The sequence below is a fragment of the Podarcis bocagei genome (assembly GCF_964188305.1).
Source record: "Podarcis bocagei genome assembly, chromosome: 8".
Taxonomy (NCBI): domain Eukaryota; kingdom Metazoa; phylum Chordata; class Lepidosauria; order Squamata; family Lacertidae; genus Podarcis; species Podarcis bocagei.
Window position 1 is genome coordinate 11,952,659 of NC_138133.1, and position 25,375 is coordinate 11,978,033.

General features: G+C 41.1%; 1 protein-coding gene across 4 annotated transcripts in view; it reads left to right on the forward strand.

The window, feature by feature from the left end:
- Window positions 1-25,375, forward strand: part of ANKRD33B (ankyrin repeat domain 33B) — a 48,258-nt gene extending 22,883 nt beyond the window's left edge. Inside the window, exons 2-4 of one of the 4 annotated variants that reach the window (XM_081206445.1) lie at window positions 9,514-9,643; window positions 17,095-17,235; window positions 22,451-25,375. In XM_081206445.1, the coding sequence (XP_081062571.1) occupies window positions 9,514-9,643; window positions 17,095-17,235; window positions 22,451-23,304 (1,125 nt within the window). In that variant the 3' untranslated portion in view covers window positions 23,305-25,375. The remainder of the gene's footprint in view (window positions 1-9,513; window positions 9,644-17,094; window positions 17,236-22,450) is intronic. The other 3 variants (XM_081206446.1, XM_081206447.1, XM_081206448.1) reach the window with 3 other exon arrangements.

The following is a 25,375-nucleotide window of genomic DNA, read 5'->3' on the forward strand; positions in this document are numbered from 1 at the left end:
AGGCCCAAAAAACGCTAAAGGACTATTTTGAAATAAATTTGAACACTACGGTGGAGAAAAGAACAATCTGGGACGCAAGTAAAGCTGTAATGAGAGGGTTTCTGATACAACAGAATACAATAAAGAGAAAATTTTGGAATGGAAAAAAGGAAAAAATTTTAGAGAAAATAAGTGAAGGAGAGAAAAAGCTGAGAACCAAACCAAAGTCAAAAGAGGTGCTAAGAGAGATCAAATTCCATCAAGCACAATATTCGAAATTGATCAATCAAGAGATTGAATGGAAAATTAAACAAATGAAGCAGAGATCGTTTGAATCAGCAAACAAATGTGGAAAGTTGTTAGCTTGGCAGTTGAAAAAAAGACAAAGGTTAAATACGGTTACAAACTTGGAGATTCAAGGAAAAATAGTTCAGAAACCAGAAGAAATAAGAAAGTGCTTCCACAGATACTTCAAAGAGCTTTATGCACAGGGGCCTCAGAAAGAATCGGAAATAGACCAATTTTTGAGGACAAATGGATTATCTAAAATAAGTCAAGACAAAAGATCAATTCTTAACAGTAAAATAACTCAACAGGAAATTGAAGGTGCCATCCAAAATATGCAACTTGGCAAATCTCCAGGCCCGGATGGACTCACCTCCAAATATTATAAGACTTTGAAGGACTTCTTGATACAACCGTTGTTGGAGGTTTGTAACCAGATCATGGAGGGGAGGAGGGCACCGGAAACGTGGAAAGAAGCATTTATCACATTGATACCCAAGTCAGAAAGGGAAAAGACTCAGCTTAAGAACTACCGTCCCATCTCACTCCTGAATGTGGATTACAAAATATTTGCAGACATTTTAGCGAATAGACTTAAAAATGTACTAAATGAAGTAATTCACAAGGACCAAGCAGGCTTTCTCCCTGGTAGACACATGTCTGACAACACTAGGAACATTATTGATATTTTGGAGCTGTTGCGAATCAGAAACACAAGGGCGGCTTTAATCTTTATTGATGCGGAGAAAGCATTTGACAACATTTCCTGGATGTTTATGAAGAAAAACTTGAAAGGGATGGGAGTGGGACGGGGGTTTGAAAATGGATTAGAAGCAATCTACTCAGAACAAAAAGCCAAGCTGATAGTGAACAATGTGGTATCGGAGGAACTCCAAATTGAAAAAGGGACACGACAGGGGTGCCCTCTATCCCCTCTGTTATTTATTTCTGTTCTGGAGGTATTGCTGAACATGATCAGGGAGGACCAGCTGGTGCAGGGTATAGTGGTCGGAGCGAAACAATACAAACTGAAAGCTTTTGCAGATGACCTAGTCTTGACAGTACAGGAGCCAGAATCTAGCACAAAAAGAGTTCTTGAACTTATCTTGGAGTTTGGTCGGGTGGCGGGATTTAAGCTAAACAAACAAAAAACTAAGGTTTTGGTCAAAAATTTGACACCTACAGAGATAGAGGGGTACCAGAAAGAGACAGAGCTAAGTGTGGTTAAAAAAGTGAAATACCTGGGGGTTTCTTTGTCCACCAAAAACTTAAACCTATTCAAAGATAATTATGAAAAATGTTGGTTGGAAATTAAAAAAGATTTGGATATTTGGTCAAGATTGAAACTTACCTTGTCAGGCCGAATCGCAGCTATAAAGATGTGTGTTTTGCCAAAAATGCTATTTTTATTTCAAACCCTTCAGGTCGTGGACAGAATGGAATGTTTTGGAAAATGGCAGAAGGACATCTCTAAGTTTGTCTGGCAGGGCAAAAAGCCCCGAATAAAATTCAAAATACTAACTGACTCAAAAGAAAGAGGGGGGTTTGCCCTGCCGGATTTAAGGTTATACTATGAAGCTGCAGCCTTCTGCTGGCTGAAGGATTGGTTTTTGTTGGAAAACACCGATGTCCTAGATCTGGAAGGGTTTGACAATGTTTATGGTTGGCATGCATACTTGTGGTATGACAAGGCGAAGGTTCACAAACTGTTTAAAAACCATATTGTCAGAAAATCAATTTTTGCCGTCTGGATGAAGTATAAGGACTTATTAGAAAGTAAGACCCCGAGGTGGTTATCACCAGTGGAAGCCAAGATTTCTAAAAAAAGGCCCAATATGGAGGCCTACTGGCCAAAATATTGGGAATTAATTGAAAGAGTCGGAGACAATTGGAAGCTCCAAAGCCAGGATAAATTAAAAAGTAAGGTGCGAGATTGGTTACACTATGCTCAAATTCAAGAGGTATTTAAAATGGATAAAAAAGTGGGTTTCCAGATGGAGAAATCGAAACTGGAGACGGAGTTATTAGAACCAAGGACTAAGGTACTTTCGAGAATGTATGACTTGCTGCTTAAATGGAATACACAGGATGAGACAGTTAAATCTGCTATGATAAAATGGGCACAGGATGTAGGACACAACATTATGTCTGAGGACTGGGAAAGGTTATGGAACACCGGTATGAAATTCACGGCATGTAGTGCCTTGAAGGAGAATATTATGAAAATGGTATACCGGTGGTACATGACCCCAGTCAAGTTGGCTAAAATATATCATCTGTCTGATAATAAGTGTTGGAAATGTAAGGAGGCAGAAGGGACATTCTTTCACCTCTGGTGGACCTGCCCGAAAGTAAAGGCCTTCTGGGAAATGATATATAATGAGCTGAAAAAGGTATTTAAATATACCTTTTCCAAGAAACCAGAGGCCTTTCTCCTGGGCATGGTGGACCGGAAGGTGCCAAAGAAGGATAGAACCTTGTTTATGTATGCAACTACAGCAGCAAGGATCCTTATTGCAAAGTTCTGGAAGACACCAGATTTACCCACACTGGAGGACTGGCAGACGCAGCTGATGGACTACATGGAGTTGGCAGAAATGACTGGCAGAATTCGAGATCTGGGCGAAGAAACAATGGAGGAGGACTGGAAAAAATTCAAGGACTATTTGCAAAAATATTATAAGTTGTTTGAATGTTAAGATTGTGCACGATTAAGAAACGTTATGCCTCTGCAATTTATCTAAGTAAATGATAAAGTAAGTAATGAAGAAAAAACGAGATAAATTAGAAACAAAATATTATGTTTATTAAAAGTGTTAAAACCAAATTACAAACTTCCGAAATTGGTAACATAATAAATTCAAAGGTACAATAAGATGTGAAACAAGATAACAAATTGCTGAACTGGTTAGAATAATGAATGCAATGTTGAGAGGATGTGAGGAGGTCCAAAAGAAAGTGAATTGTTGAAGGACGTTGTGAAAGATATTTAATTTTTTCTTCTTTTTCTTATTTCTCTTATATATATAAAAAAAATGTTTCTTGCATGTTGCTATGTAAACTAATTTGTTAACCTATGGAAAGAAACGCAATAAAAATTTTTATAAAAAAAACAACAAGAGTATTAAAAGAACTGGCAGGTGTGATCTCAGAACCACTGGCAGTCATCTTCGAGAAATCCTGGAGAACAGGCGAAGTCCCGGCAGACTGGAGGAGGGCAAATGTTGTCCCTATTTTCAAAAAGGGGAAAAGAGAGGACCCAAATAATTACCGCCCAGTCAGTCTGACATCAATAGCAGGGAAGATTCTGGAGCAGATCATTAAGCAAACAGTCTGTGAGCACCTAGAAAGGAATGCTGTGATCACCAATAGTCAGCATGGATTTCTGAAAAATAAGTCATGTCAGACTAACCTGATCTCATTTTTTGACAGAATTACAAGCCTGGTAGATGAAGGGAACTCAGTGGATATAGCCTATCTTGATTTCAGCAAGGCATTTGACAAGGTGCCCCATGATATTCTTGTAAAGAAGCTGGTAAAATGCGGTCTTGACTCTGCTACCACTCAGTGGATTTGTAACTGGCTGACTGACCGAACCCAAAGGGTGCTCATCAATGGTTCCTCTTCATCCTGGAGAAGAGTGACTAGTGGGGTGCCACAGGGTTCTGTCTTGGGCCCGGTCTTATTCAACATCTTTATCAACGACTTGGATGATGGACTCAAGGGCATCCTGATCAAATTTGCAGATGACACCAAACTGGGAGGGGTGGCTAACACCCCAGAGGACAGGATCACACTTCAAAACGACCTTGACAGATTAGAGAACTGGGCAAAAACAAACAAGATGAATTTTAACAGGGAGAAATGTAAAGTATTGCACTTGGGCAAAAAAAATGAGAGGCACAAATACAAGATGGGTGACACCTGGCTTGAGAGCAGTACATGTGAAAAGGATCTAGGAGTCTTGGTTGACCACAAACTTGACATGAGCCAACAGTGTGACGCGGCAGCTAAAAAAGCCAATGCAATCCTGGGCTGCATCAATAGGAGTATAGCATCTAGATCAAGGGAAGTAATAGTGCCACTGTATTCTGCTCTGGTCAGACCACACCTGGAGTACTGTGTCCAGTTCTGGGCACCACAATTCAAGAAGGACACTGACAAACTGGAACGTGTCCAGAGGAGGGCAACCAAAATGGTCAAAGGCCTGGAAACGATGCCTTATGAGGAACGGCTAAGGGAGCTGGGCATGTTTAGCCTGGAGAAGAGGAGGTTAAGGGGTGATATGATAGCCATGTTCAAATATATAAAAGGATGTCACATAGAGGAGGGAGAAAGGTTGTTTTCTGCTGCTCCAGAGAAGCGGACACGGAGCAATGGATCCAAACTACAAGAAAGAAGATTCCACCTAAACATTAGGAAGAACTTCTTGACAGTAAGAGCTGTTCGACAGTGGAATTTGCTGCCAAGGAGTGTGGTGGAGTCTCCTACTTTGGAGGTCTTTAAGCAGAGGCTTGACAACCATATGTCAGGAGTGCTCTGATGGTGTTTCCTGCTTGGCAGGGGGTTGGACTCGATGGCCCTTGTGGTCTCTTCCAACTCTATGATTCTATGATTCTATGATTCTATGATTCTATGAAACATGGATTCTATCTCTGCACTGAAAATTACATATGTAGGGAGAGCATTGGGTGTGCACTGCATGACAGTTACACACTCACAGGCAAATACAGTGGTACCTCGGGTTAAGTACTTACCGTATTTTTCGCTCTATTGGACGCACCGGACCACAGGACGCACCTAGTTTTTAGAGGGGGAAATCAAGGAAAAAAATATTATCCCCCCCCCAGCCCCAAAGAGCAACGGACAGGCTGCATGCAGCCTGTCCACTTCTCCCAGAGCTTCTCGGGGCTGCGGGGGAAGCCCGGGTTTCCCCCCCCCAGCCCCAAAGAGCAAAGAAGCCAAGACAGTGCGCGGGATCCATAGCCGCGCAACCTCTCCAGCCAGGAGCTAAACCTCTCCAGTGCAGCTAAAGAAGACAAGGCAGCAAGCGTGATCCATCCCGCTCACTGCCTTGGCTTCTTCTTTAGCCTTGCACAGCATCTTTAGTCTTGCGCAACGGGATGGATTGCGCCCGCTGTCCACCGGGGCTGGACTAGATGACTCCTGGGGTTCCCTTCCAACCCTGCAATTCTATGACCTCGGAAGGTGTTTGGGGTCTCCACCACTGGAGGCTTTTAAGCAGCGGTTGGGGGACCATCTGCCTGGCGTTCTTTAGCTGTGATTCCTACATTGTGAGGGGGCTGGGCTAGATGACCCTTGGGTGGCCCTCCCAACTCTATACAGTCCTACAGTTCTGCGGCAGGAGATCCACAGCCACTTCACACAATGCCCACTCCCAATTTTCATCTGAGAGACATGTGTCTCTCAGTACCCCCCCTACCTGCCACACTTCCCCCACCCCACTTAAGCTGAGGGAATTCCTGCCCAGAGAAACTCCCAGCAATCAAGGAGGAGGAATCCGCTGCAGCCGTGAGCAGCGCAGGATCCATGGTCCCCTTCCTTCCCTCCTCCGTAGTTGCTTTGACGGAGGAAAGTGGGAGAGGAGCTGCTTACACGAGTGTAAGCTGCTCCCCTCCCACTTTGCTGCTTCAAAGGGAGCCCGGGAGGAAGGAATCTGCTGCAGCCGTGAGCAGCGCAGGATCCATGGTCCCCTTCCTTCCCTCCTCCGTGGTTGCTTTGAAGGAGGAAAGTGGGAGAGGAGCTGCTTACACGAGTGTAAGCTGCTCCCCTCCCACTTTGCTGCTTCAAAGGGAGCCCGGGAGGAAGGAATCTGCTGCAGCCGTGAGCAGCGCAGGATCCATGGTCCCCTTCCTTCCCTCCTCCGTGGTTGCTTTGAAGGAGGAAAGTGGGAGAGGAGCTGCTTACACGAGTGTAAACTGCCCCCCTCCCACATTGCTGCTTCAAAGCAATCACGGAGGAGGGAATCCGCTGCAGCCTCCAGCAGCGGGGGATCCATGGTCCCCTTCCTTCCCTCCTCCGTGGTTGCTTTGAAGGAGGAAAGTGGGAGAGGAGCTGCTTACACGAGTGTAAACTGCCCCCCTCCCACATTGCTGCTTCAAAGCAATCACGGAGGAGGGAATCCGCTGCAGCCTCCAGCAGCGGGGGATCCATGGTCCCCTTCCTTCCCTCCTCCGTGGTTGCTTTGAAGGAGGAAAGTGGGAGAGGAGCTGCTTACACGAGTGTAAACTGCCCCCCTCCCACATTGCTGCTTCAAAGCAATCACGGAGGAGGGAATCCGCTGAAGCCTCCAGCAGCGGGGGATCCATGGTCCCCTTCCTTCCCTCCTCCGTGGTTGCTTTGAAGGAGGAAAGTGGGAGAGGAGCTGCTTACACGAGTGTAAACTGCCCCCCTCCCACATTGCTGCTTCAAAGCAATCACGGAGGAGGGAATCCGCTGAAGCCTCCAGCAGCGGAGGATCCATGGTCCCCTTCCTTCCCTCCTCCGTGGTTGCTTTGAAGGAGGAAAGTGGGAGAGGAGCTGCTTACACGAGTGTAAGCTGCTCCCCTCCCACTTTGCTGCTTCAAAGGGAGCCCGGGAGGAGGGAATCTGCTGCAGCCTCGAGCAGCGAAGAGGATCCATGGGTCCCCTCTTTCCCTCCTCCGTGGTTGCTTTGAAGGAGGAAAGTGGGAGAGGAGCTGCTTACACGAGTGTAAGCTGCTCCCCTCCCACATTGCCGCTTCAAAGGGAGCCCGGGAGGAGGGAATCTGCTGCAGCTTCCCCCAACTCCTGCAGAAGCCGCCCGCTCTTTAAAGGGGCTGCGCGGCTTCTCCTGGCTTTTCTGGGAGGTGGGGGGATTCCCCCACCTCGTAGAAAAGCCTGCAGGAGCCGCGCAGCCTTTAAAGAGGGTGCCGCTCTTGGGGGCTTTTCCCCCAGGAGGGAGAAGGGACTGATGCGGCCAGTCAGTCCCTTCTCCCTCCTAGAGAAAAGCCCGCAAGAGCGCACGAAGCTTGCGTGCGGCTCTTGAGGGCTTTTCCCGCCTGCCTCCTCCCTGCATTCGCTCCATAGGACGCACACACATTTTCCCTTGCTTTTTAGGAGGGAAAAAGTGCGTCCTATGGTGCGAAAAATACGGTAATTCGTTCCGGAGGTCCGTTCTTAACCTGAAACTGTTCTTAACCTGAAGCACCACTTTAGCTTATGGGGCCTCCCGCTGCCGCCACGCCGCTGGAGCACGATTTCTGTTCTCATCCTGAAACAAAGTTCTTAACCCAAGGTACTATTTCTGGGTTAGCAGAGTGTGTAACCTGAAGCGTCTGTAACCTGAAGCGCATGTAACCCGAGGTACCACTGTAGTCCACGATGGCTATACTTTGCATGACAGCCATAGGCAATATACTTGGAAATACTTGTAGCTGGGAAGCACAAGAGGGGAGAGTGTTCTTATTCTCAGGTCCTGCTTTCAGGCTTCCCGTGTGCATCTGCTTGACCACTGTGAGACTAGGATGCAGGACTATATTGCCCACTGACCTAATCCGGCAGGGCTATTCTTACGTTCATATTAATTTCTCAGCAAAGAGAAACCATAGTGCTTAGCTAAGCTACCATAAATTACTGTCATAAATAGTACCTAATGTGCACGGTGGATTAAGTGTCCCCTATCAATTAAATGTATATAGTTGCATTCCTGAGAGTTACAGTAATCAGCAAATATATTCTTAGTGCTTAGTGCAAGTAGAAGTAGTTGGATAGAACCGTTTCAGGGATGAAACTAAAATGTTACAGAACTTCCATTATACTATAGCTCTTCCCTTCTGGGACCTATTTCTGCCTCCTGCCTTTGCTTACATGAGATAAGTGGAACAGAGCAGTGGATTATCCAATACCTTCTTCTAAATGCATCTGAGGGAAGGAAGATAATTATTTAGGAGGTAACAGCATCACAGCAAGATATTATTGCTCCACATTTCAGGCATAATTGATGGGGAATGGTATTTTGCACAGCTCCCATTTATTTTAGAAGTCTTTGCGCAAGACAATTTCCCCATGATTGTGCCCTTCATCTCATTTAGCAATTTGCTTCGGCCTATGAGTTCACAGTGGGACGCGGGTGGCACTGTGGGTTAAACCACTGAGCCTTCTTGGGCTTGCTAATCAGAAGGTCGGCAGTTTGAATCCTTCAACAGGGTGAGCTCCTGTTGCTCGGTCCCTGCTCCTGCCAACCTAGCAGTTTGAAAGCACACCAGTACAAGTAGATAAATAGGTACTGCTGCAGTGGGAAGGTAAACGGCGTTTCCGTGCACTTCTCTGGTTCGTCAGAAGCGGCTTAGTCATGTTGGCCACATGACCTGGAAGCTGTACGCCGGCTCCCTTGGCCAGTAAAGTGAGATGAGTGCCGCAACCCCAGAGTCATCTGTGGCTGGACCTAATGGTCAGGGGTCCCTTTACCTTTATGAGTTCACAAGTAGCCTCTGTATTTTAGCCTCAGCTCTCTGAGGCTACACCTATTTTTACAGGGCTCTTCTGAGGACTATTATCAAAAGATAGGACATGTAGTGCTAGTACTATATAATCATTGTCATAATAATCACTAGCCCTCAAGTAATTAGCAAAAATTGTCTAGTCATGAGGAAATGCTGCAAACTACCCCCAGAATCAAACACATAGTTCAACCAGCTTTGGCGGAATTGCAGTCTCTCATCCCCACATTTCTATTGCAGCCCTGACTTTGTGAATATCTAAATGTAGAGGCTCTTTAGTTATGTGACTTTCTCTCTTCCTTAGGAAGCCCAAACACAGAATTATTCAGAAAAAGTGTAGAAAGGCCGTGGCGGGGGGGGGGGGGACGGGACGGGGACACGGGACCAGTTACACTTTCATGAGCTAGACACTTATAGATCTGCCTCCTAGCACTGCTTTATCCTGTCCTTGATTGGGTGTTTTGTTTTCTGCACATTTTGTTGCATTGTTTTATTGAATAGTTTCCATAGTTATTTTATTAATTTAATCTTATGCACTTATATATTTGTTAGCTGCTTCCATGGAGTAGGAAATCTACATTTTAAATGTTAGAAGTAAATTAGAAATAATAATAATCAATGCATTCTGATTTGTTCACTTGGTTCCACTGCTAAGTGTTTAGTTTACATTAATGCCCTCATGTAAAATAATAAAATGTGAAATAAGATTTGGAGTTCAGAGTGCTTGAGCTTGCTTCCCTTTAACCACCACCTTATTTTTTATTTATAGACTGGCCTTATTGTTGCCTGTTACCAAGGGTTTGTGGATATTGTAATAGCCTTAGCACAATGCCCTCACATTGATGTAAACTGGCAGGACAATGAAGGAAACACAGCTCTAATTACAGCGGCCCAGGCAGGTAAGGAGGTTTGGTCCTCATTTCATTTTTTTTGTCCAACAGTTCATGATTGTAAATGCTTATTTATTGTGATTGCATTGAGCAAACAAATGCCAGGTTTCCCCCCCAACATGAGTCTTTAGGCTAGCCCAGCAAGTATTGCTGCCCTGTCCTCTTCTGTACATTTCAGAGAAGCTTGTCCCTTTTAATGCAGCTCAGCACTATAATTAGTGACACTATTATTAATTTAATGCACACCCGGCTCTGCTTACTAGATTAAATCTTCTGGAAGTGATTAATACTTTTCATGGGGAGAAGATGATGTACTCTCTATTACTTCTATTACTGTATACCATTAAAGCTACCATATTAGTGAAAAAAAGTGTCCACTTTTATTTCTGACCAAGTAGTAATAATATTACAAATGGGAGCTACAACAAAGTGTTGCAGTGTATCCATCCTCCTAATACTCTTGTTAAGGAAGTTATTCCATTAAAGAAGGGTATTCAACTTTGTTTTCTATTTTTCTTTTCTTGGTTTTCTATTTTTCTTTTCTAACCCCAAGCAGTTCTCTGAACCCTGATCATACTTTTTCCATTGCTGTGCTGACAAAAAAAGAATTTAAAATTGGCATTCAGACAAATACACAGAAGAGTCTAAGGCAACTGTGCTGCTGCAGCCTTAGAAAAAGAAGAAGTAATGAGAGCATAGCAACACTTGGGCTGCAGATAAGCCTATCAGTGAAAACGTTTGATGAGCACAAAAGGGTGCCTAGCACAGCTTCCCTGCTCTGAACCCTCTCTCTCTTCAGCCCCCCAAGATCATGTTATGTCCTGCATACAAAAGCTTTCCTATTCAATTCAGCGAAAGAGTGCAACAAATATTAGGTTGAGCACAGATGCTTTAAAATATTAGTTTGTAATAAAAACCAGGAATGTAATCATGTTCAGTTCATCATACTGTGCAATACAGAATTGGCAAAAGAATGAAGCATGAAGCTTTGAAATGATAAATTCTGGGAAAATTCATTTTAGTTATATTATTTAAGAGGTGCTTAGAATTATAAACTAAATATAGTTTGTGCTAAAATTATTAAATTAATGACAACAGATTCTAATTATTGACAACCTATAGACAGTGTAATGAAAAATGTGTTATGTTGAATTTAATAAATATTTGGTGAAATGCAAGCATGGCAGTTACTTCCCTCTTGGGAATCACTGAATGCTGTTGTAAAAAAATATTAGAGCTGATACAGAATAAAGATTCATAATTATTTTCTGGAATCCCATTACCAGAACATGTGTGTTTTAACTAAGCTGTATTCATTTTAAAAAATGAAATGAAAAACTCTTACCTTATCTGATAATTGTTTTGTTTCATTTTAAATGCAGTGTGTGGCTATATTTTTTTACTACAAAAGTATTTGTGTGTTTTCACAGCTGCCTTTATAGAAAACCAATGCCTGATACGGCTTTTTAACAAGAGTTAGGTGGTCTCAGATATTGTATAACCTGCTTTGGGTTGTGTCCACCCAGGATATATATCTGTCCTGTTAACGGATTAGATTTAAGGCTGCTCTTTTCTGACCTTTATATTTAATTATAATGAGCTCAGTATTAATCCAGAGTGTTGACATTGGCTTGATACTGTCTGCCAGTATCTGATACTGCTCCCTAAAGAAAATGAGGCTAAGTAGACCACAGGATATATAAGAAGTTTCCTATAATTGTATGGAGTTATTTTCCTCTTTTCTAAAGCTGAATCTAAAGCCTTGATCACATATTACTGAGTAAGCTGGGGCTAGGTCTGCATGCATGATCCAGTCCACCAAGCCTTCCAGAGTCACCTGCCAGCCCCCAATTTACTAGGATTGTTCCTTGGGGGGGGGGGACCCACCCACCAAAGCACGGAGAGTCAAGCAAAGACTGTGGTAGTGTGGTAATCCTTCCTAAGTGGCTAGCCAGCCCCCAATTCAATTAACCACCAGTAAATTTGGGGCAAAACTAAACAAACAAACAAATCAAAGCCCCTCAACCAGACAGAGTTCCATCCCACCCTGTGGTAACAGCCCTAACTCCTGGTGGATCCAGAAATGGCTACATATTACACACGGTCCTCCACAGCCATTGTCCCTGAACGTGCTCCAAGCATGACTGGTGAGAGGGAGGATGTTCATGGACTTGCTAAGACATGTCGGTGCCACCTTGGAGCAAGGTTGGGTTTTTTTGTTTTTTAAGGACTTCCTGCCTTTTCAGGGTTGCTGCTGGGGAAGGTTGGTGCTGCTTCTTGCCAGGCGTGGCTGTCTCTGGTTTGCAGAAGAACAAAAGCAGAAAGGATGCTTTCTGTTTGCTTAATATTTGGGGTGAAGTGATTGTTGTGGCTAATCAGTGGTGAGAGGATCTGGAAAGGGACCCCCGAGAGAAAAGGCAGTGAGAGTGTGTGTAAAAGACAGGAAATAGAGAGACAGGCAAAGAGTGGAGAGAAAGAGAAGTGGAGATGGGTGTGTGTTACAGATGTTTCTCTGTAAGGGAAGGGAAGTCTGCAAAGAAGGGACTGGGACTGGGTTCTTGAGAAGCCATGCCCACTTTAAAAATGTGGCCTCTGACAGCTTTCCATTCAGGTAAGATTGCCCTTAGCTGAAAAAAGCTTTCCCATCCCTGCAGTAAGCCACAGTTGAGAGTTCTCACCATCTTTGTTGTTTGGTTCTAGAAACAAACTATGATCCCTAGCTTAACTGGCGACCATGGTTTGTTTTCTTCAAATTAGCAATGACCAGGAAGCCAAGAACATCCCTTGACTTCATATTGTGGTTCGCTTCTCCCATGTGGGAAAGTGGGAAAAATTGGCGCATTCACAGTAAACTTTTCTTTCAGTCATGATCTTGTTGCCCTGTAGAGTTTACTACTGGCAGAATTGGAGCTATGTTTTCACAATTGCCAAAGTTCTATTATTAATTAATAGACATATATTTGAAACAGCCTTATAAAGAATTTATGCATTTTAATTAAAGTTGCATTTATTTATAGATTTTAAGAGCTGATTCTTTTTCAACATACCACTTTAAAATTTGAGGGTGGCCTGTCGTTTCTTCTATTCCATTTCCATGTCACATTGATTGCTTCCCCCCTCTACCAGAATCCTAACATTGCTATTTTCTGTTGACTTCATTCTGTATCTCTGGTCTTAATACCACTGTTAAACTGTCTTGAAAACAGCACACAGTTACACATCCCTAGCACACATAATTTCAGGCTTACTGTTACCACCTTAAATTATAACTTAATAAAGAAGAAGCTCCTGAACAGGCACCTAGAACTTATTTGAATCCAATATTGATGAAAGGAGCACTTCAGCTGAGTCCACGTCCAGATCTGGCCTCCTACTTTTTCTCTGTTAACCAGCTACAGTTGCATGGGAGAGCTATCCCTCTATCCTATAGTTAATGTGCTCTTGCCCTTTTTCCAGATAGTTGCATTTGTTGGCAGCTTTCAGGAGTCTGCAACTGCTCCCACAACTGAAAGAGCACTAAGCAGTTGTAAGTTTAAGCTTTTTCATGGAGTATGAACATTCTGAATTAATTGTGCATTGTATGGGCAATCTTTTCCCCTAGCCCAGATAGCTTATGTTAAAAGAGTTCATAAAAAGTAGAAATTCTTATTAGCATCTTGCATTTCTCCTGCTGCTTCAACTGTGAGTATATATAAAGATTATGTTTTCTATAAGAGCTTTTAAATGGAGTTAACTGATTGCCATTAACTTGAATTAGCAACTGCACTTGAAACTGAAAATCTGAATAGTGCAACCATTTGTGTCTGAATTCAGACTAAAGAACAAATCTTTTTTTAAAAAAAGGTTACCAGGGCTGTATTCAAAGTAGTGTTAAGCAGGTTGTTTTGTCAGTGCAAGGATTTATCCTTGTGCAACAGAAGAAGAACCTCTTCCTCTGGGCCCCCAAATTTGTTCTGGGTGTTTCCCCAACCCTCTGGAACAGCTTTGGGTATGGCATGGGGTATGCATGAGGGGTGGAGAAAAGGAGGGAAATCCCATTGCACCAGCTCTAATCCTATTTATAGCACAGCTGTTTAGCTCAATACTACCCAAAGTGAAATATTGAGCTGGAGGACTGAGACTGCATATGAATGACATTTTATTTTAGAATCAGTGAGAGTCTGAGTACTTCCTTTTTCTTTGTAGTCCACACACAATCTAGTGCATATTTTTGCTCCTGAAAAGTGCATTTTGAAAAATTGGTTGGTTCATTCCAAAATAAAAATTCATTGCAGATTGATTCTGCATTTCCCCACAGTGTGTCCATTTGAAAACAGATGAAGGTGGTTCCAGCAATGGGGGAGTGTATCCACACCTCCCCTTCTTCATTCACCCAGGGCATATGCAGGGAGGAAAAGGCATTGATAACCTAATCAATGGAGGTTTTTCAAATGGTTATCCGATAACCACACCAACCTATCCTTCTGGATGGCAGGATTTAGAGTCAATCAAGATTGAAAGCAGCATACTGAGGACGACCATGAACAATTCCAGAGTGACAAAAGTATGCTTTGGTACTACAAAGGGATTGGTGCGTACACAGCCAGAGCCTTATGTCCTTAGTGCACATGTATTAATTGCACTGTGGTGGCCAAAATGGTGGCCTTCAGATGTTGGACTACGGCTTCCATAATCCCTGGCCAATGGCCATGTTGGCTGGGACTGGTGGGAGCCGGGAGCCCAAAAACATCTGGAGGGCACGGTGATCTAAACCCCCAAATTCTAATGTTGAAGCATGTACTATGAAAATGCTGCTACCAACTTTTACTCAGTTTTACTCAAAAATAGTGAGGCCTTTTCTGTTAGTTAGAGATTCTATTTCTAACAATTCTGTAAGGGCTGCCACCCATTTTGCAGGTGGCAAAGTAAGGCTGAGAGTCTGCTGAGGCATGATTTTTAAAATTATTTGGCATGATTTTTCTTTTATTACCATGAGGAAATTAGCACAGGTCTCAGTTCAGGTAAACAGAAGCTTAAACAGTTAGGGGCACGTTCAGAATGTCATCAATACTGGGCACCTCAGTAATGAAATAGTTTTAATGTAGTTGTGAACAATTATTATCAGAAGCCCTTTACCTGAGAAATAGGAGGGAAAGGATACATTGAAAGGAAAATCTAGATTCATTTTATAGAAATGAAGTTATTTTCCACGGATTGCAGTAGGACTTTGCACTTAATGCAGCCCTTTGAAAGGATATTATTTGTAAGGATCAGGTGCCTGGTTTCTGCAGAAACATTTTGGCTGCTTTTCCATTTCTAGTGACTCATTGGTGCTCAGAGAGCACCAGTGATATAAATTAGTAATGATGGAAAAGCAGTTTCCAAAGTGGTTGTTTGAATCTGCTCTACGGGGTTTTGTGGAGTTGGGCATGCCTATTTCTTGATTTTTGTACTTTAAATTGCCTAGAAAGTCTAGGAGTGTTCTGAAGTTATGTAGGCCTAAGAGTGTTTGGGGTTGGGTGATCAGACAACAGTAAGGATCTCCAGCAGAGCCCATTGCTGATCAATTCAAAAGGACATGAGCACATGATAAGGACGGGAAAATATCAGAAGTTCAAATCAGAAACGTCCCTAAGAACAAGGCAAGTAGATCCACTCCAAATGAATGCCTGACATTTTCACTTCTTTCATAATTTTGCATTATTGTACCCTGTCGCTATCTAGGTAGAAGGACTCTAAAAAAGGGCTCCAGTTAGGAAAGAGGCAACCAAAGAGCACAGCTGTCCATAAAATACCTGAGTGTAATTAAAGCTGCTTAAACAGATAAACATGCAGCTCTCCTCCTTCTAGAATATGTAGATTTGTTTGGGTGCCACGAAGCCACTGATCATTAAAACTGTACCAGATGTTCTGCTATGGATTTTGTTTAATTGCTTGTATGAAACTTCTTCATAAACATTCTTGGATAAATTTAACTGACTGACATGTATTGCAGAATATTTAACTGGACTGCAAAATAAGACGAGGGAACTTTTTTTATACAGCTTACAGTAATTAAGTTGTTGTTGTTGCAGCTGGCTGACAGACTACATTATTACACAAACCATCAACCCATCATACAACAAATGACAAGTGGGGGGAAATGTTCTGAATGAGCAATAATGGCACTAGATGTTTGTCTTGTTCTGTCAGTCCAATTACAAGGGCTTGATGGTTTAATTGGTCTTCAGACTGTTAGCTCCCTAGCGTCTATAATTTTAGCCTGTGATAGATTTTTACCACTCTACATATTTCAGTGATACTGGCAAAGCAGGCAGACCTTCTGCTGGAGATTATGCCTGATATGGTCTGCTAAAAGCATTTTAAGAATATATATACTGTGTCTATTTATTTATTTATTTATTTATTTATTCATTTACTTACTTACTTACTTACTTACTCAGTCATTTTAGTTCATAATCTGTCCTGTTGCTAGTTCAGGATAGTAGAAGCTTAATGACCAGGGTTTTACAGCAGAGTTGGGAAACTGAACCCTCCTATGGCTGGCAAGGCAACAACAGATCTTTAAACGATTATTTCCACTTACCATAGACTCTCACAAATTACCATTAATGTAATCATATTTATAACTCTCAAGCATTCTGTGTAGGCCTGCCACTGGTAATTATTTGGAAATTGCCTGTGATGGCAATGAGTGGCTAGGAGGAAACTGGATTCATTATCCAGTGTTTCAATTAGCTTCCTATAGCTTTCCAGGCATAACTCAAAGGTACTGCTTTAATCTATTTGGCACTAAATTGTATGAACACTACGTCCTAGAACCCACCTTCTGCCATGATTAGCTTAAATTATCCTTCTGAGCAGGGATAGGGAATATGGATAATAGACCAAATCAACTTTCCATTAAATTTCGGTTTATATACTGCAAACAAAATTTTATATAGCTTTCATTTCTAAGGAAAAGAAGTAACTGATCTGTATGTGTATTTGCCAACCATTGAGAGAGACATATTGAGGGAGCACCAGTGACTGTGCGGGAAGGAGAGGTTGAAACCCATTTTGTTAACTTCCTTATCTTAGGATTGAACCAAGCCATAGCATTTTATAGTTCTCGGTAGTGGCACCTGCCCTGTGGAATACCCTCCCATCAGATGTCAAGGCAATAAGCAACTATTTTACTTTTAAAAGACATCTGAAGGCAACCTTGTTTAGGGAAGTTTTTAATGTTTAATGCTGTATTGTGTTTTTAATATTCAGTTGGGAGCCGCCCAGAGTGGCTGGGGAAACCCAGCCAGATGGGCGAGGTATAAATAATAAATTTGATGATGATGATGATAGCTTAGTGGTTATTTGACTCTGAGGAGTGTGTGTGATCTGTCCTGAAGCTTCAGAATATGAGAGTTAAAATAAAACAAGTAGAATTCACAGTGGTTTGAAAATAATACACTTTTGTATTGATATTTTTTATTCTTTTTTTGTAGGACATATTACTATTACACAGTATTTATTAAACTATTATCCTGGCCTTGATATTGAGAAAAGGAATGTCTTTGGATTTACTGCACTCATGAAGTCTGCAATGCAAGGCCGAAGTGAATGCATCAGAGCTTTAATGTTGGCAGGTATAGAAAAATCCTCTGCTTCATTATCCTCATTCCCTTGAACTACTGTAAAGACTACTTCTAAATGAAGGACTGCAGTTCTTGATATTTACTCTCTTGGCAGCCCTGCCTACTCTAATTACAGACTGGACAAAGAAAGAGAGAGGGAGAGAGAAATTCAAAACCATTGTTGCTTATTGTTGTTTTCCACCACTGAATTTTCTACAAATGGATCTCATTAAGGAAACTAAATTCATTAATTTATTTATAAACATGAATATTCTACCATATTTTGCAAAACCAGTACCAAACACAATCTAGGGCAGCTGAAATTTCCTTTCAGTGCCTACAGGGTTTACATACTCAGTTTAAATGGAAGGCATAACCCAGTGAACTTGTACTAACCCTTGCAAAAATAAGTTTGCATAGTGCAGAACTTTCATAAAACACAATAGGAAAAGTAGACAAAGCAGCTGAATTAAAAGCAGAGAGTAACAATTGGAATACTAAAATTATATTAAAAGCACCCTGAAATAGAAAAAAAGAAAGGTCTCCAGCAATCAGCTGAAGCTTAAAAGAGAAGAGCCCTGGCATGTCTCTACGGAGAAGGCATTTCACAGTTGTGGTTCCACCACTAAAAAGACTGTCTTGAGTGCCCATCTTCTGATGTTACATAAGGATGGAGCAGAGCCCTAGTTGACTTTAACTGGCAGCAGGCTTGCTTGCTTATTTTTTAAAATTTCTATATCACTCTTCCAACTGGGGGCTGAGGGGGGGCATACAACATAGTTAAGACAGTGTTACTAAATATCTGCAATAACAATAGAAAACTAAAAACACACCTCTTTTTATTCACAGGGTTATTTCAGTAGTTCATGGAGACCAGAGTGTTTTTTGTGTATTTCAGGTTATCAGGAAACGGGTTAATAGCAAAGTGATGTGGAGATGGGCTATTACTTCTGCTCATTTTAGGGAAGCTATCAGGATGGCAGCTACTGGCCAGACATTATATTTAGAAATAATTCATGGATTAAGGACTGCTCAGCAATTGCAAGAAATAATGGAGCTTGTAGAGTGCTAAAGAGGATGAAACATGGATTTATTGCCAAAAGGCTCAGGAGAAACAGAGCTAAGCTATCGCAGCCTTATTTTGAGAGAGTATCCCTAAGCCAGGGCAAACCATAGTGATTACTCATTGCTTTTAGCAAATATTACAGAACAGGAATTCACACGAGATACAAATATGTTCTTCTGTTCAAATACCTGAAGGCTCCCATTTGTTAAATATGGTTTAACATATGGTAAAATGGTAAGATACACAATTTCAACCCATCTAAAGGCAATTGCACAAATATTCTCAGCTGTAAATTTCTCCTATGCTAGTTAGGTTGCTGTGGACTCCCGCAGTTGTTTGAAATATTTGTAAAACTTGAGCCTAACCCCACTTTTCTTGGGAGTCAGCCCCATTCATTCAATAAGATTTACTTCTGAGTAGGCTATTATGTGACCAATTTACTCATACTGAAATGAGTCGAAAAATGAAGCTATGAAACATCTACGTTAATATTGCCGTTTTAAAAAAGAAGGCCCAAAAGTTCCTATAAACTTGGAGTTTTTCTGATGTTTTTGCTGGGAACCTCAGCTCAGATACTTCAAGCATATTTCATTTGCAGATATGTGTAGCTGTATTAATTTAATGGAATATTAATATTCCAAACTGACTGGGATGTCCAGGTTACTTATTCTGAAAAAAACCCCGTTTGTAATATTAGATTTCTCTCTGGAAAATCAGGTCTAAGTGGAGATGGACACGTTTCTTACAAGCTGATTTTCAGACTCAATGTAATTCAGAATGATTGATAGAATGCCATGACACTTGGAAGGAGGACTTGAATATTCATGTGTGACCCAGGTAGCAAAGTACCTAACCTCATTTATGTTCGTGTGGGATTAGTTTTAAAGAAGTCACTGCAATACTTCAGTAGTGTTTAAAGCAAATCTTGTGTCCCAAATAGATTTCCTGAGAAAGAACATACAGCAAAAATTTGACAAGCTCTTAGAGAAGACTTATTTGTGGTTACTGTGCAGATAATCTTCAGTATTTTCTATCTACAGCTTTACTGGTAGAATTTCCCCATTTAGGCAGAGAGGATGCTGGAGTCAAGAGCTGAGAATACCATATTCCGTTCATTTCTTTTCTTAGTCCTACGACAACAATAACACAGAAAACATTATCTGAGCTCTGTATTTTTTCTGCTATTCATTCCATTAGTATTATTTATTACTTGATTAAATCTTTGTGTTCCGTGGGATAAATGTTCATATTATCTTCAGAGTCTCTTTCAGTGATGGTACCAGCACACACTCCAAGGTATTCTCCAGTTACCCATCTGTGCGATTGGAGAGAGATCAAACAGGAAAGACAAGTTGCTTACCAGTAAATTGTGTTATTTGATTGGTCATCTGTGCAGTCACAGCTCATGTAGTTTCTTCACTGCTGGTGCCGTCATCAGTTCGTTGAAATCATCATGGCAAGGCTGAAGGAACTGAACAGGAGGCAACTGCCTCATCTGTTTCAGGCCAACCCTTCTCCCTGAAAGGAGGGGACAGAAATACTAACCCCCTGACTAACATATTATAAACTCCTGAAAATGTTTTACACTCAAGTGTGACTGCACAGATGGTCACCATTACAGGTAAACAGCCTAATTTTGGTGCACTTGATCCTGAAATACAATCTTAAGAACAGCTGGGAATGTACACACATGGAGTAGCAAAACTTCAATGCCTAGAGCAGGAAAAGCAGTCAACTACTTTGCGTTTCCCTGGGATAAAACAGCAGAAAATTACATGAGGAGGAATACATAATGCCATTTTTTGTTGTTAAATAAATATAAAACAAAAACACAGCCAACATTTTTTATTTATCAGAATATAGAGTAGTGTGCCTTAGGATTTGCCAGTATAAGAGTAGAGATAAGGAGGGGTCAGCGAACCACATCTTCCTATCACCTTTCCTCCTTTTCCTGTCTGGCATTGGATGGTTTCAGATAGATATACCTTTCACTGACTCTTATTCTGGTCAGATGTAATCTCAAATTAACCTCTTAACCATTCATGAGATTAGCCTAAATCCACAGATTTGGGTTTCTGGCTGTGCCATCTGGTGTGCTGGAATTGTCAGCAAGCACTATTCACATCTCTTCCATTTGTCTTTTCAATAGCTTTTGTTTGTTTTTTACTGGTACTTTTTGTTGGCTGTTTAGTATGTGTAATTTTGCTTTCATCTGCAAAATGAAAGGTCCATTGTAGACCTAACATTCTGAGTCTCCTGGCTATTCCTCCTTCCAGTCCGTTTTTGAAGCTGACTGTGGTGTAGTTTACATGGCAGACGGGGGGGGGGGGGGAAGAGAAAGAGGAGCATATGAGCAAGACTCCCTTAGATACCATTCTTTTTCTGAACTGCAGTCCTTCCATTTATTGTATATCTATCTGTTGCAAACCCTACACCTGTAATTTGCTACATTTAGAGATACTCTGCTTTCAAATGCAAGTGCAAATGTAATATAAAATGATTTAAAACTGAATTTGTGTGGACAAATGTGACCACAGCCAAATTTCATCTGGCCCTTTGGGGTGGGTTTGATGTTATGTGAATCGCAATTCCTTTGCAATAAGATCATCACAGAGGGAAACACTTCTCAGCAGACTTTTGTTCCTTGCAAATATAGAAATAATAATAATCCGTGCATTTTACAATAGCATGCATGCAGTTTTGGGGATGTAACTGCATTTTGAAGTTTGAGGTTTTAAATAGCTGTATGTGAAATTTTGCTGTTCAACTATGCATTGACACTATTTGCATTGACACTATTTGCCTGTCTAGTTATAGCTCCGATTCTCAGCCTTTAATGTATCAGTGATAAATGATCATATGTAAATCCCCACCTCTCACATGTAATTCCCACCTTATGCTTATGTATCAACCAATCAGCGACAAGCACACCTGCGGCAATGCTTGTAATATTCAATAAAAGAGGCTCTCAGGGGTCCGCCCAGAGAGACGCCTCATGTTACACCTGCCTCTCTCGTCTCCCGTGATTTTTCATTCCTACATTCCGGGATTACAGAGTTCCTTTTGCCTTTTTCAGAGACAGGACAGATTAAAATGTAGTCTGCAATATCATTTAACAAATGTTAAAAACAAATGTTGAAAAATAAAAGGCTGAAGAAAAGTAAAGGAGAAACTTGAGTGCAGATACACTTATTTAATTAGGATACAGTCATACCTTGGGTCTCGAATGCCTTGTGACTCGAACATTTTGGCTCCCAAACACCACAAACCGAGAAATGAGTGTTCTGGTTTGCGAACATTTTTTGGAAGCCAAACGTCTGACGTGGCTTCCAATGGAGTGCAGGAAGCTTGCTGCAGCCAATCGGAAGCTGCGCCTTGGTTTTCAAAAGTCAAATGGACTTCCGGAATGGATTCTATTCGAGAACCAAGGTACGACTATATCTGTATCTACAGGAAATAGCTTGGATCTAGCCATGCCCACTAATATGGGGCCACAAACAGTTTTATGCAGAGTAATGTGGCCCTTAGTCTACAAAAGGTTACCACCCCTGCCATGGGCTGTAACAAAATAAGATAAATGGAAGTTTAAGTTTAATGTGAGAAGCGTGTGTATGGTAGAATCATGTTTTCCTAGGAACAAAACCTAGAAAAACCATTCATTCACAATACACACTTCCACAACATTCTTTACTGGTGATTTGAATTAAACAAATATTTAAAATACCTCAGAGATTATCACAAAACTGCACTTCTTTAAGACTTTTGAGATTGATACAGTGTTTTTTTAAAACTCCAACTCAATGAGACAATGAAATGCAAGGTCAGGCAGCACTTATTACTTGTGTTGTGATGATGACACATGTTAAACATCACTCTAATTTCTGATGGTGTAGCTATGGGGTCATAACAATATCTGCTGGCTCTCACTACAGTTCTGTACTGAGCGGCAAATATCTAAATAATTTATGTAGCTAAAAAAAAGTAAAATTGGGTTGTTTTATCAAAATATTAACTGGCAGTCAAAGTAAGAGTTGTCAAGCAGCTAAGGTTTCAGAGTTTCCTAACGCAATATCTTACAAAATTCAGGATATGCTTAGCTTTACCTATATAATGTGGTGAGCTAACATTAAACTAACTCTCTCTCTCTCTCTCTCCTTTGAGGGGCAAACATTTATGCCACAGACCCAGGCCGTGGATTCACATCTCAGGAATGGGCATGTTTCACAGGAAGAATAGAATCTGCCTATCTTATGCAAAGACTTATGGACAAGCCATGTGCTGAGCAATTTTGTGACCACTATGAGCTAGAATGGCCAAAGTTGAAAGAACTTCTTGCCAAGGCTGCAGAGCCAAAGACCTGTTTGCAAAAGATCTCGGAAAGAGTCAGATCAATAATAGCTTCCAGAGGTTTCAAAGGCCCTGAAGATGATGGTGTCCTTGATCATATGGTTCGGGTGACGACAAGTCTAAGGAGCTCTTTTGTTGCCATAGCTTGTAGGACCGTGTGCCCTGGAAGTCCGCCTGGCATAGGGAAACGCAGGCCTGCTGTACAAGAGATCTTTAGGAAACAAAGAGCCAAGGAAATCAAATCTATGGATAGCAAAGACCATTTTAACAGCTATGAGAAGCTGTTTCAGAACTCCAGAGTTATGTTAGTCTCCAAAAAGAAGGAAAGGCGAGCCAGCCTCCAGCCTTTCAGTCTAAATGTACCTCAGGTTAGCATTGTGGTTCCAAGGAAATCAAGCTTGCTGCCACTACACTTGCTGAGAAGGAGCAGTGTGCGCCCAGGATTTGTCATCCCCAAAGTCCGAATCAACAAGGCACCTCCACCTACTTTCCAGCCAGAGAAAGTCAGACGAAAAAGCAGTGCCGTTGATGGGGCTTACCTGCAGATTCCTAAGTGGAGGTATAAAGAGCTGAAGGAAGAAAGGAAGAAAGCAGAGGAAGAAGAAAAGAAAAAAGCAGAAGCAGCTCAGAAACAGAAGCAAGGGTCTCCCGTGAAAAGCAAGACTTGAACTGAGGCTGAGACTCATGATAGCACTACTGAGATGAATAGAAAAGTCAAGTTGCTATATTGGGGCCAGCTGAATGACACAATTTAAAGGAGAAGAAATCATCTAGAGAGCAACTGATACAGTAAAGTGTATATACATCAAGAAATGTAAGGAAAGATTTAGAGAATCTGTGAACAGGTTTAAAATATGGAAAAGGTAGTTTTCTTGGGGTGGAAAACAGATGTCCCACAAAAGTGGTAATGGGATAAAGCTCCAAGAAGGGAGAGTTAGTCTGGATATCAGACATTTTTCTATGCATAAAAGAGTATTAAGCTACAGAGTATGTTTGCAAGGGAAACTAATATTAAAAATAGATTTCATAAGCACTGGCTTGGGGATAAGTGAAAAGACAAGTCTACAGATTTTGTACAAGTGTATTATGATCTCCCCATCCCCCACACTAAAGTAAAGGGCTTTAGCTTGATGCTTGCTTTTAAGAAAATATGGACATTGTAATGAAATTTCAAAAAACAAAAAACCAAACATTGAAAGGATGCAAAAATCTCAGGGCATTTTGTAGAAAACCAACTTTATGAATAAAATGTTTGTAAAGCATTTCTTCTGAAAGATATGTTAATGGAAACAAAATGGTCAGAAATTATATCTTTTGTATTGAATGAGATTTCATTGTTTATTTATAAAAAGTGTAAAAACTACTACGAATTGGGTTAATTTCACAAAATGCAACATTTCTGAGGATCCTCCCCAGTTATTTTTCAGGATTATGCTCAACTTTAGGTTCTCCCACTTCTGTATTCTGAAACAGATCTGCAGCAAAATTTGCAACGTGATGTGCTCCCTGTTCAGGATCCAGCTGTCACGTTCCTTAGCCACACCATTTTTATTTATTTTTTTAACTCTCAACAGCCAGTCAGCATGCTGTGGCCACTGAACATTTAAGCATCTTTTGAATCCCTCCCGACTTCTTCCTAAATATGTTTTCTTCTTCTGCAGACCCCTATACCTGCTGATACATTCCCAGCTTGCGTGTGGGCAGTGCCATTTTTGCTTTATAAGAAGCTGCACTCATTTCCTGAACATCAGAAATAGGGGGAATGGTGCTTCTTCTAAGAAGCTCAAGGCATTTTTAGTACATGCAAAAATTCTGTTGAACACCACCACTGAACTTAAAAGTGCAAACATAGCCATTCTCAGAAATAAACCCCACTGAGTTCAATGAATTTACTTGCTGGCAGGGTATAGATTTGATTCAGTTCTCATTTAAAGCCAAATTTATCAAAGCAAGAACTGGAATACAGCAATCCTTTGAAATTCACATGTATCTGAATCTGCAATGCAGTTTTCCAAGCAGTGCTTACAAAAATCCATGTACCGGTATATAATTTAGGCAAAAGTGTGCATAAAAAACACTAAAATGCGAAAGGATATGCATGACTTTTTTTTAATGCAGACTGTTGCAGAAATGTGGAGAACTGAATCTAAGATTTGAAAAATGAGAAACAGAATACCAAACTGAGAGACACTGCTTCCTGGTCTATATGGGACAGGAGCTTTAGCTAACCATGCATGCTTCTAGTATGGAAGACCATCAACTAAATGAATGCATATACATTTTTGTTCATTTTTTAATCAGTTCTCTGCAAAACTAAATTGCTGATATGTATTAATTTCTGCTATTACTAAAATTTATGGCATCCTAAAAAGATGTCGGTAATATTTTCAAATGATGCTCTCCCCTTTTTTGTAATTAGAGGGCAAGCTTTTAGATGCCCATGGCAAAACTGCCTATATGCATCTTACTCTTATGCTCCAACAGAGATGATATATTTTTTCTTCACAGCCAACACATTATATTTACATATCAAATCAGTCAGTTTCTTTAAAAAAATCAATTCTTACAAGCAAGTACATGAATTTGCACTTTGATTATCCTCTAAAGGACAGGTTCAGCTGAAATGCACTATCACTCTCAGGGATGAATTTAAACAGTAATGTTCAAAGGGTGTAACCCATTTGTACGTGTATATGTTATATTTTCAATTATGTTAAACAATAAATTCTGTTTAAATTA